The 13,435-nt window shown below is 42.8% G+C and overlaps 1 protein-coding gene across 1 annotated transcript in view; it reads right to left on the reverse strand.

The window, feature by feature from the left end:
- Nucleotides 1-13,435, reverse strand: part of celsr3 (cadherin, EGF LAG seven-pass G-type receptor 3) — a 115,509-nt gene that overhangs the window by 82,748 nt on the left and 19,326 nt on the right. The window contains 2 exon segments of the mRNA XM_030118563.1: nt 4,235-4,523; nt 8,775-9,118. Of these exon segments, the coding sequence (XP_029974423.1) occupies nt 4,235-4,523; nt 8,775-9,118 (633 nt within the window).

The raw sequence follows: 13,435 nt of genomic DNA on the forward strand, positions 1-13,435 counted from the left end.
CTCTGAGAGCAGCTGATTCTAAAACCTACACCCAGATGGAAAATACGTGACAACCACTTGACTGAGCGACAGGTTGAAAACAGAGTCGTCATCTTGGCGAAAGCGGTTTTCAGTGTGAAATATCTCGACAGCTGTCAGCATTCCCATTCTGAAATAATTCCCCCGAAGGACACAGATGTCAGGTCACCAGCAATCAAATGAAGTTCAAATCTTGGATTTTTTTTTTTTATTATTTGCAATAGGAGCAAAGAAAATGCAATTGATGGAAAGAATGACTAATAATTTGGAATTTTTAGAAAAAGATGTGCCTACAGCAGGATAACACAGAGATCATGTTATTCCTCATTCAGCAAAATTCACAATGCTCATTAGATGCTATAGACTGTGAGACACAAAAGCTGGACTTATGCTCACTTTTTTCTGGTCAGAATTCAAATTTGGATCATTTTTACTTCACATGTTTCTGCTTATTTAAAGAGTGTCATTTGGGAGGAGTATTCGTACTGATGCTGGTAAGTGTTTGTATACAGCCTGTTGCAGGAGTAGTTCAGTATTCAAGCTTTTGTTTACATTTGCCTTGGCTGGAGTTCTGAAAACTTATTTTTTATTATTATTATTTTTTTTAATAAAAAGAATTAAATCTACTATCCACTTCCTTTTTTATTAGGATTTTTTCTTAAACATTACAAGGAAGAAGGCATGCCGGGAAAAGGCACTGCTGTTTATAATGCTGGGTATTATTCTAGCAGATTTGGCAAAAACACATGCAAAAAAAAGAAAAGAAAAGAAAAAAGGCAAAACCAGCAGTATACAGGATGGGATCACTACCAAAATATGAATGAGGAGTAAAATCTGCAACGCAGAAACACCTCTTTGTAAGATTCAGTCACTGAAATCCAAAAACTTCACATTAAGAGGCAAAAATACTCTACGCTTTCATCTTGGAGGACTTTTGGGAGCAAAAGTCAAACTCAGCCTATGTGAGTAAATATGTTTCTGCTCTTTTTGAGGTTTTTACAGCTGCTCATGTCTGATTTTACAGAACTTGTCCTACAGAAGCCTTTCCTGAGGGATCCGGAGCAGCTGGGGGTCGACGGTCTTCCTCCCAGACTCAGCGGTGACCGATCAGCAGTTGATCTCGAACCGCTGAACTTTAGTTTTTCGACCCACGTATCAAACAGCCCTGGTTCACATGCTGCAGCATGAAGCGGCAGAAAACTGTAAAAAGCCTTCACAGGTCAATCTGAAGTCCGGTTTATACTACATTAAGAGAAAAAGCTAAATCTAACCCCGTTCTGCACTGCAGTGGGGTAAACATGAAGAGCATCCCCTCCACTTTTAACCTCTGGGCGAACTCTGGAGATCCAGTCATGGTTTGAACGGCACATGACCCCTGCTGATGCAGTTTCATACCACATCCGGAACACTATCTCCCAGGATGGCACCACAAAGGATTTTCTAGCCTTTCTACACAGCAGGGTTTAACTTCTCATGGGTAAAAAAAAAAAAAAACAGCTTTAACCCACGTTGAGACTTGCAATCCTTACTTCACCATGCAACGTCTGAGTGTAGAATTTAGAGAAGGGTCACTCCGAGGTTGCAGCTATTAAACCACACACGTATGATCATGTTTTTCAAGGTGAAGATGCTAAGTCATCCTTTAAGGACTGGCAATCCTTGTTGTACGTGCCCCGAAGAAACAGAAAGAGCTGTTCTCTGATCACACCTGACTGATGTGTTTTCAACCAGTCTCGGTCAAAAACCCCGGGCTCAGGTCCTGCTCCAGGGACCAATCCACAGAGTCTCGTGGAAACCTTATTCAAAGCCACAGAGCGCATGAGGAGATCTATAAAGGCGAGCTGGATGGAAAAATGAAAAACAGAATGAGGGATGGAGCGAGCGTGGTTGGGAGATGTCTGGAGATTTCTGTGCGCTGCAGAATCAATCCGTCCCTGTTTATTTGTCGTATTCCTTCTCTCCTCTCTCCCCCTGGCCCCGGGGCAACAACCAACATACCGCAACACCCAACGCCCACACAGGGAAAAGCGCAACCAAGAGGACCCAGAATCCCTGTGATTCCCCTCGCACCACCTCCACCCCCCCAGTCTCGCTCTCTCACAGCTCTTTGGAAGTGTCTCGCCCTGTTTTCCCCCTGCAGGTCTTTCTCACCGACTTCACCCACCTCCCTCATCTTTCATATTCCTGTCGTGCCTTGTCTCATCTCCATCTTTTTTTTTTTTTTTTTTTTTATGCTGTACTGTCTTTCCTCTCCTGGCTGTTCTTTCCCTCTTTTTTCCTCATCTTATTCCATCTCTCCTTCCATTACCGGATTCATTCTGTTGTCCTTTTCACCGTTTTGGCCCTCAGCATGAAGGGCCTGTCCCAGCAAGCTTGCTGCATGAGATGCACTCTGGAATTTCTTTAAAATGTTCATGTTTTGTTATTGTAGTAGCCCAGTACTCCCAAAAAATAAAAGCTTAGGCCTCATTTGCTTCAAGTGAAAATGTGAAGTTTTGGAATTTTTGTTTCAGAAAAGTTTTCACAAAAAAATGTCTGTTTACATGAAAACGGCGTGACTGGAACGCTGTATTAAAGGTAAGACCTGCTGAAAATAACAATGAGTTAGCTGAAGACAAATGATAAGAATACCTGAGGTATCAATGCTAACACGATAAACAATGGCTGTTTTTTCCCCGACAAATCAGAATCATGAATTTGATACTAATTGGTGACTCAAAATAACCTTTTGGTTTAAATATCTCTGGAATAGACAGGAGATGTATTCAGCCCTAACTTGGATAACCAGTGGTGGCCGTTCAATAATCTACAACCAGTTATTGATGTATTATCAGCAGCTCCTTTCCCCTTCACTTTACATCTCTCTTCATGTCTTAAACTTTCTCGATTCCCTCCATCTCCTTCGCTTTGCGATCAGACTCCACATCCTCTCTCATTTCCTATCTCTCTCCTCATCTCTCTTCTTCTTTTTCTTTTTTTTCACCTCTGTGGGAGTTTGGAAAACACTCCATCTCTCTCATGAAAGAAAAGAGTTGCTTCACTCCCCCAGCTCTCTTTTGATTCGAAATAAAAGGCAATGTGAAATATCCCCCAGACACACACACACACACACACACACATACACACACCGACATCCCAGGCATCTATCCTCTCCTCCATCAACTCAACAGCTGAAGCAGTGCTGCGGTACGAGGGGACGGAGGGAAAACAGGGGAGGCGGTCTGAAATGAGTCTGGCGTATTGGGAGAAATAGGAGAGAATGAGGTGTGTGTGGAAGTGTCAGGGTGAGTAAGAAGGATCCAAATTAAAAAAGAGTGAGAGGGTTTCTAGCAGCCATGGTGTGTGTGTGTGTGTGTAAGTGTGTGTAAAAGACTGAGTAACAGGTAGAGAGATGAGGAGGAGGAGGAGGAGGAGGAGGAAGCTCTCCCAGGAGGAACGCTGTGTGTTTTCATGTTGTTCAGCTCAACATGACAAAAGAGTGAAAACACAGCAGATCAAAAAGGAAGTCAGTGTGGGACAAGAAGAAAAGAAGCCCAGACAGCCAGCTTGAGTTTAGCAGGGCGGAGATCAAGACTACATTACGACACAAACAAACAAACAAACAGACAAACACACACACGGCACCCCAGTCTTCTCCTTTCAAGTCTTCCATCATACACACCATCTATGTCTTCATATTTCAGGTCAAACCAATGACACACACACATACCAAACATGAGTTAAACCTCAGAAAGATCTCATTCAGATCAAAGGCACTGGCTCTCCTGTCTGGATAGAGGTGAAAAATATCTCTAAATGTTTTGTTGTTTTTTATGAGAACAGGCTGCGTTGTGCTGAAGTTTACATTTGACCTGCGCAGTAACCACCGAGTGCCTGGAGGTGCTTCACCTGAAGGATTCTGTTTAACAACCTGTTAATATACAAGCCTGCAAATCACAACTCGACTCTTGAGTCAGTTTTACTGAAGTAGACATGGAGAAAAGGTCAGACATCTGCAAAAAAATTACCCCATAAAAAGGAAAGACGAACCCAGTTAGAAGCGAGTGATTTCCATTAACTTTAAGCAATTTGGCTGAAATTGGAGACTCAAGCTCCCACATCTATTCAGAAGATTGATCACTTAACTGAGTTTTATTCACCAGCTGGTAAAAGACTTTATCAAACCTGGAGTCGCCGCTCCACTCCTCTCCCCCACAGCAACGCGGCGGCGACTCACCGGTGTAGTCCTCACGGCAGATGCAGGTGTAGCCCCCCTCCCTGCGGGCGCACACCCCTCCGTTCAGGCAGGGGTTGGAGTAGCACAGGTTGATCTCCGTCTCGCAGTAATCGCCCGTGAAGCCCACCGGACAGCGGCAGCGCAGGCCGGCGATGGGGTGGATGGGCCGGAACAGGATGGAGGGCGAGGAGATGAAGGGGGCCGAGCTGTTGAAGCGCAGCACCGAGATGCACTTCATGTAGTTCTGGCAGGGCTCCCGCAGGCACACGTTGTCGTCGAACGGCAGGACCTGGAGGGACGGCAGAGCGGGAACGAACGACCATGTTCAATCTGAACAGCACTCCTCTTTCAGATCTGCTTCTGTGGCGCCAAGCTTTCTTTTCCGCTGCACGTTCGCACAAAGGACTTGGTTCTTTTCATGTTTCTTCACACAGCAAATCTTCCGAGATATGATGGCATTAGAAGCTCGGCTGCAGCTTGTCACATTTGTCATGGATTTGTTTCTGTTTGAAGGAAAATGGGATTCGAGTCATACGCAATAGGAGAGACCACACAACTGTATATCAGGATCTCTGGTGAAATGCACTTTAGGATTATTGTTTAGTCTTTTCTCCATGTTTTAGGTCACATCACGCAGTAGGATTGAGTTTTAGTCACAGTCACCCATCCACAAACCCCTACGACCCTCTGCTGGCTCATCATCAGTATAATCAAGCAATCTTCTCCTCTTGGAACAGCTGATTCGGTTACAAAATCAATCAGGAAGGCTTTGAGGCTGATGTCAAATTACAGGCACTGTGTACTCAATGTATCACCGTGAATCATCTCAAATACTGTACACTGATCTCTTCAAGTGTTGTGAAAATAAGCACTAATGCTTAGAGAGGATGCTTATTACATTTTCACCATAAAGCCTCAATTCCATCACTCCACCATGAGTCAATAAGATAAGTTACATTTACAGAAATGCATGAAACAGATGGGTGAAGTTTAGCAAGTTGAAGCATGTCAGCAGACTTAAGAAGAAATTATGCTGACAGACAGATGGTAAAACAGTTTTTTTTTCAGCAGAAACTGAACTAATGAGAGGCCTAAATAGTTAGTCTAAGATAATTATAAAGTTCTTTGAAACTTCAGTGAAGAAAAGTTTCTCAATCAGTGCCTGACTCACAACACAAGTATGTAATACTGGTAGAAGCCAAGGTTGAAACTCACCCATTGTACAGTTAATGTAACTTTGACTCAGTTTAACCATCTACTGAAACACCACATTTTGAATTGTATTTGTAGACATCTCTGTTATTGTTAATACTGACAGAATATGAAGAAAAAGACAAAAAGAGAGACTGATTGATGGGAAGTGGCGATCGTCCCATAATGGCCCTGCTATTTCACCCAAGGGAGCGGGTTACTGATGGCTCCCATCAGAGAGACACTTCATTATAAATGTTGAACTTAAGGAGCCTCAAACAACCATTATTAATATTGTGATGATAATGTTATCTCTCGGTCTATAGATCTTCAAACTGTGACAATCCAGATGAGGTTCGAGTACATTTTAAGCTACTTGCAGGCTATATTAGCAACAACTGCTGCGCCACATACGGAGAAAGCAGCATGTTTGGAAGAAAGCAAATCCTCTTTTGATGATTCAGTTGAGTTTAGTTTTGAGTTTACTTCATATGTACTTTAGTAAGAAATCAACATAGATGCAGGATATTACTGTGAAAACCAACCGCATTTCCATGTCTTCAATTACAAGTGGGACTCTCTCCTGAATATATATCGACTATAAGAATAGACAAGCCATTTTTCTACATGCTCAACATCAATACTGACCAAATACCAAAATTCATATAGCACACGGATCTCAAATACATTTTAGTTTAGTGTCCAATTTTAACTTGAGTGGGCTGGACTGGTGAAAAACTGTCATAATAATGAAAATGATTACAATCTCAACATAAAGGCAATTTTAATAATTTCTGGTGCAAAAGACAATAAAATGTCCAAAACACTTCTAATTAAGCTGCTATGCATGTTTTAACAAGCTCACCCTGACAGAATGACTTTACGGTTAGTCTGTTAGGAATGCGGTATTTATCTTTCATGGCAGCATCACTGATATCTCAGGTCGGGTCTCAGTTTTCTGTTGTGTGCAGTACTATTTTAAAAAAGTGTCCAAAAACCTATGCTTTCTTTGAAATTTTCACAATATGGTGATTTAGCGCACCAGATTGCCTCTTGTGGGCATGTTTGACACCTCTGATATAGTATAATTTCATGCATCCTGTTTCAGACACTAGCGCTCTTCCGCTTCATGCCACACAAGCAAAATATGCAAAAACTGAGCAGCGAAGCAGAGAATTCACAGATTATGATATACTGGTATATAGGAGCTTTAAAAATAGACTTGTTTCAAAGGTTTAAGGGAGGGAATGAATAAAACAGAGAGCTGTTTTCCTTTCTCAAGCCGGCTACTTTCCAGAAAAGACCATTTGCTGCTTGTGTTCACAGTTAAGGTCACTGGTTCAGATACACTCAGGAGATGGTGTCCTGTTTTGACAGTCTGGAACTAAAGTCTCTGCTTGCATGTGTTAATGTGACAGTCCCCGTTAAGGGAAGGTCGAACACACTCGGCATTATCTCTTGGCACCGCTGTGCTCTCTCTATCCGCTCCTCATAAATCTTCGCCCGCTTCAGTTTCTCTTGTTATCAAAGCATCTTCCCGTGTTTGTGAGAAGAGATGCTTCGGATTGTGTAAACATGCACGCCGCTGATGTGTTCGCTGTTTCCAGGTGTGCATGATTTCATGCTTGGGCAGCCGTGGTGGTCATATCTGTGTGATGCTGTATGGAGACATATGGCTGTGCTGCTGCGGCCTCGCCACTTATTATTATCAGCTGAAACACAGCCTGCTCAGAAGACCGTCTTCACATGCTCACATGATTGGAAATGAATGCTTTCTGAAAGTTCTGAAGACACAGGCACTGCAGCTGATATCTGCATGTTGCATTTGGAACATTTGTATTGATCTACAAGCACAGACCCAATTATGTGACAGAATATTTCATCCATTTTTCATCTTATGCTCATTATTTCTTGCTTATAACTCATAGATGTGAGATTGGAACTTGTTGGCTGCAGATGGTTAAAAACGGTTCAGAAATAGGCACATTAAGGTATTTTACTATTTGAACAACAAACTGATGATAAGTAACAGGCAAGGATCACTGAACCACAGCAAATCAGAAGAGACTCTGGGCCTGATTCATATACCACATGCCCACACAATTGATCACATTTTACAAATAGATTCAGGATAAACTGCTCACTCCAGTACCTTACTACTGTCACCTGAGCACAAAAGTTGCATCATTTAAAATCATGCACACAAAAAATGTGTTACAATTTGACTGAATTTTGCATGTGATCAGTTAAGAATAACATCATGATTTACAACGTGCCGTAGCAGTACGGAAATGAGGATTTCATGTGCATTAGACCTGCTGGAAACTGCATTGTTTCCGTTTCATTTGTTTGCACTAAGCGTGAAGCGATCGGGTGAAGGTCTGAGCCCTTGAAGGCGCATGATCAACAGAGCTGAAAGTGTCAATGCGGGAAGTTATCAGATGTATCGGATCATTAAAAAAAGCTAAATGAGAGGTGATCGGTGCCAAAGTCTGAGATACAACAAAGAAAACATCTTGGTGAAGTTTACAGATGAAATTTGTGGTAATCCAGCCGTCAGACGTCAGTCAGACATGATCCTCAGTGCATCCTGTTAGTGGATCAGTTTCCACATCGACAACACCACGATCAGGCGCCATGATGTTAAAACTATGAAACCACAGAATCAGATGAAGAGACTCATTAGAGACCTGCCGTCTCTGCCTCTGACAGTGTTTCTCCTTCATGCTGCAATAATGAAAGAACTTCCTGACAGCAACTTCAATCTTTGAAGATCCTTAAATTTTTCAACAGTGTCCAAAAGACTTCAGGATTCCAGTAAAGCTCTTCGACAATATTTGAAGTTTAAAACTGTTTGACTGAAAACCAGAAAAATTGTGAATTGTATTTTATAGAACCAGATACAGTCCTTACAGACAGTCTTTATATTTCGCACCATATTTCTCAGTCCGATCTCTTTCTTGCAGCTAATATCATGATCTGCTTCCCTTTAGTCCATCATCCTCACTCGTTTTACTGTCTCCTGTTTCCGCTGTCCTGCGAAACTCTTAGAGCTGCATATTCCAGCATTTTTTCAGGCCTATTTCTAGAAATACAAACTGTTTTCAAAAGATTATGGTAAATCCAAAAACATACAGCAAGTGTGAATGCTACATGTGTGTGTTTTCTATCCTAAACAGTCAGGCTGACTGCCATTGGTGTGTTTCTAGTAGCAACTGCTTTCATGATGATTTCATGATGGATACTGGTGAATATTATCAAACTATGCACAAGATAAAAAACATGCGTCAGTGCTCGTTTCTCTGTTTCCCTGTCATATTTATGTGTGTGTGCGTGTGTGTGTACTGACCTCCATCTGCGTCAGTGACGTCAGCCTCGGCCTGTTCAGGTACAGCTGCTCCTCCAGGGCCTCCGAGGGGAAGAAGTGTCCGCCCGGCAGCGCTGCGGAGAAGCTGACGTTGAGGATCCCTCCCGGCGCCGCGTCCAGGTCCGGCTGGATGTTGAAGATGAAAACGTCCTCGACGGGCACCGAGAGCACGGCCGACACGCCCTCCATGAAGTTGCTGAGCAGCGGCGACAGGAAGTGCTCCTGGGACATGTTCTGGAGGCGGACGGTGACGCTGCTGCCCAGCATGTCCTCGGTGATGATGAGGACTCGGAGAACACAGCCGGCCGAGATGGTGTGAGCGCCATCTGACGTGAGAGAGACAGAGAACGGGTTATTGTCGTGTACAGGTGCAGGGGTGGCAAGCATACAGTCCACGAGAGGATTTATTAAAGCCCACAGGGTGAGGGTGCTGGCACTGGTTTAGGAAGAGGATCAGGCATAAAAACCAACGGCAGAAGGGAAAAAGATGAAAAAAACTAGAAAAAGTAAGCCAAAAGAGTAGGTATATCTACAGTATATCTGAACACCAGGGGAAAAACAAAAAACAAACCAGAGCAGCATCCAGGATCAGTTCCAAAATCAGTTCATGTTTAATGAAGACATTTAAGACTTAATGCTGCCTTTAACTCAAAAATGAATCACAGCGTTTTGTCACTGAGTGAATAAACTTGTGCTGGAGGCAAAAATAAGTCAAAACTCTGCCAAAGGCCGTCTCCAGAGGATCGTAACTAACAGGGAAGCTCTCGGTGCCTGTAGTTGGAGCTGTCAGAGGTAATTCCGATTGTTACATAAACGATGCAAGAACAGAGACAGGAGCTGGCAGAAGTTCGCTTTTCAAGTAATGTCATAAGATCATACTTCTCTAACTGGAATTGGGCTGCCACATCATTTATGTTGGCACACATGACCACGCAGTAGCACGGCACTTTTTTCAAATTCCTGACATGATGCGCTGACAGCAGACAGAAGTCAGAGGGACGTCCTTTAAACACTTCAACGGACATTCCCATCCGATATGAGTCAATTATTAACTATAAAAACACACAACAGTAGCTCGATGAAGAAGATAAACTAAATATTTGTAAATAGCAGCCACTACAGCTCTTTACTGCAAAGAAACAAAGTTCACAGGATCCATCATGTTCTAATCTCTAAATAACTAAAGTGTTTCTCCACCTTTTTGTTACTCCCTGGTAAAGCTTGTAAGCGAACCTCTGATCTGAAGTGTCAGAGGATGAACAGCCGGACCATCACTTTGGAAATGCAAAACTAAAATATTAGCTTTTACCTGATTATACCTTCAAAACATCTGCAAGGTAGCATTGCTACTAACAGCGTGCAAACGTTCAGCATTTAGCAGAAAGCGTCGCTGCAGATTGTTCTTGACAAGCAGAAGTGATTCATTGAAAATGTGTTATATTTTACACACGCTGAGGAACGATGTTTGCCTGGCATCCTGCTGGCAGTCTGCAGCACCGACAATGAAATTGTCTGATCGCATGTTTCAGAGACAGAAAGCGGAAACTGACCCTCTTGAACCTCCGATTGTCTGCGAGAAGGCAGGAGGCTCCATGGCTTGAGACTGAACAAGCTGAAGAAAGAGAGAGGCCCGAAAACATCGGCCTGCTCTGCACAGATTCAACACAGCTCCTCTTTATTGTCCAGCCCACAAAACACACGGATGTAATTCACAGAAACAGATTCACATCACAGACAGCAACATCGGTTCCGCACCCGAAGACCAGGGTGTGTTTCATCCACACTAAAGACAAGCAGCACTGCTTCAGCTTGTAAAGCAATTTGGAGGGACAATGTGGGCTCATATGCCACAAAAGAACACACGTGCATGCAGCCGCGCCGGCGTGAGGATGCATTTTTCAGCTGCTGCACAAAGACCCACTGCTGAGAAGAAAAGCAGGTGAAGTATAATAGACAGATAATGAGGAAAAAAGCCTTACGTGAGTAGCCCCTGTGTTTAAAAATGCATTACAAGGTAAGAACGAGAGGAAGAAGGAAATGGGGAGATGTGACTGAGTAAAGGGTGAGGGGTGAGACAGAGGGGGACGGAGAGCAACAGAGGGTGAAGGAGAGCAGAGGAGGTTTATTAAAACTGGGAAGAGCAGAAGAGGCAGTGGTGACAAGAGAGGGAAGGATTTTTAACAAGGAAAAGAAAGATTGTATTATTCTGTGGGTGGGAAATCAACGCAAAATCACTCTTTTGTAGTTTCTGTCCGGACATGGTGTTTTCCTTTATCATCAGTAAAATGTTTTCAAATAATAACAGAAATTTAAAATAATCAAACCAGCTGCTGTGTTAATGTTTTCTCAAAAGATGGAAAGGAGGAAATAAAAATGGCAAAAAGCTTGAAAAAAAAAATGGAGTGAAAGACACAGGGAGGCTGAGAGGGAGGACAGAGAGAGGAAGGCAGGCTGGGGGTTGGGTCTGGTGGCAGCTGGTTTGATTACCGGATTATGAGGAGCCTCACTCCCCACTGACCTCTAATACACACACACACACACACACGCACACACACAGATACACACAAGCACAGACCAACACACACGAAATCCAGAGCCGGTCGTAATAAATGAACAGCTCGAAGGAGGAGTGGCGCTATGAAGAGCAGAGAGGAACCGAGGAGGCACCAAAACCACACACAAGCCCTCTCCATACATGTGTGTACAGACACACATGTATTTGGTGAAAATAAAGAACATCTAATATCATACAACACAGAAAGAAAAGGAGAGTATCTAGATTTTACGTCCATGTAATACACGCGGGTGGAATAATTAAACGACACCTCATCTTTCTGGGCCTAAAAGCCAGATTTATTATCAACCCGGAGGATCACAAAGCAGAGACGCAGCACTAATTGACACTGATCCCTCATTGTCATTGAAATGAGACAGGGATCTGTGAAAAGACCAGGGATAAGCTGCTGGAATAGGACCCAGTCTTTGACACACGCGCACAAACACACACACACACACACACACACTGACACTGCAGTTGAGAATAATGTATGTAAAGGCAGCAGACAGATTTGACTCATCCCAGATGTAATACCACTTGAGTTTTGAAAGTGTGGCGGATAACAGGATGTGTGTCAGAGGAGAGCTGTGGTCCAACAGGTGACTTAAATGTAGAAAAATGACCCTGAAAGCAGACTTTTAATGACATAAGAAGTGAACAATACCACACATTTCACTCCAGCTCCTCTCCAATCAAACCAACATCACATTAAAATAACTAAAGTAAGCGTGGGATCTAAAGGATAGTCATCTCTGAAGTGGTCTCTTCATAACATTTCCTTTCATTGCTGCTTTTCATTATTTACATATGAATTTGAAGTTGTCAGTTTTCTTTGAGTTTGCTGCCACATGGAGTAGAATGTACTATTTTCTATAGAGTTAAATGGATAAATGTTGAAAAGAAGCAACAAAGGGACCATTTTAAAGATTATTTCAAGCTTCAAGGTTTAATGAAATTCCTTAGGACCAAGTCTGTGAGTCAAATATTAAACTTAACCAAACATGTACTCATATCAGACGTAGTAAGAGCAACGACAGTCTTGATGAACAGCTTTTTAAAACTAAAAGGTGACCGAAGCTGTTTGAAGATGGTGGAACTGAGTGAAAAGGCATGTTTTTTTTATTTCTGTTTCAGAGACTGAAGTGCATGTAGATATAAACTAGTCTTTATTATGTAACACAGTCTTCTTTAAAAAAAAACAAAAAACAAATTTGTGTCAATTTTTGATCAACATGCAGGCTAAAAATGTTGCTTTAAGTATCTACATGCAGACATGCTGCTGTAACCCAGGGGATTATATTACGCAACGTTACATTTTAGGATTAAAATACCATTTATTTTCATGACTGTTGCCGTTTCCCCGGCCCCACACTCCAGTCCCATCGATCAGAGGAGCCGCATCCCGCAGCCTTTGCTGGAGAGGCTGGTTGTTGTCTTGCGTTTGTTGACGCTCTGTTTTGTGTGCAGAAGGCATGATGGCCTCCTGCGGTCTGTGCGCTCGTCTGTTTTCTGACAAGAGAAAAACAATAGCGCAACAATTTCCTGTGCCAGGCGCGCTGAAAGTCTTCCCTCTAAATCACAGCCTTGCAGGGACTGTTTAGTGGCTCACAGGGGACGAGTGTGTCACTCCGAGCGCCGTATTTGACAACTCGACAAATCACGCAACACACTAAGGTTTAAAAAAGAAATGGTACTCAGAAGTGTCACAGCCTGTTTGGCCTGATGGTTTGTAACTTCACTGTGATTTTATCAGCCTTCAGAGGTTTGTTTGCACAGAGGAGCTATTAAAATCTGACAGTGAAGCTTGAACACACACGAAAAGGTAAAATTACCTCAAATATAGTATATATTTTTGTAGCTTCTGTTAAATGATTGGAGGACATGCCATTTATTTTTCCACATGCAGTCATGTGAAGGCCAGAAACATGATACAAAGCATTTAATTTTTTTTAAGTACACAGCCACTGACTGACCTGCCTCCTCTGACAGCACTCGGGTGCTTCGACCTGACATGCTAATTTTTACTTTTACGACCACAGAAAGCCTCGTCCACCTTCTTTTAATTGGGCAAATAAATGGAATGACT

The sequence above is a fragment of the Salarias fasciatus genome, chromosome 20 (assembly GCF_902148845.1).
Source record: "Salarias fasciatus chromosome 20, fSalaFa1.1, whole genome shotgun sequence".
In the NCBI taxonomy this organism is placed as follows: domain Eukaryota; kingdom Metazoa; phylum Chordata; class Actinopteri; order Blenniiformes; family Blenniidae; genus Salarias; species Salarias fasciatus.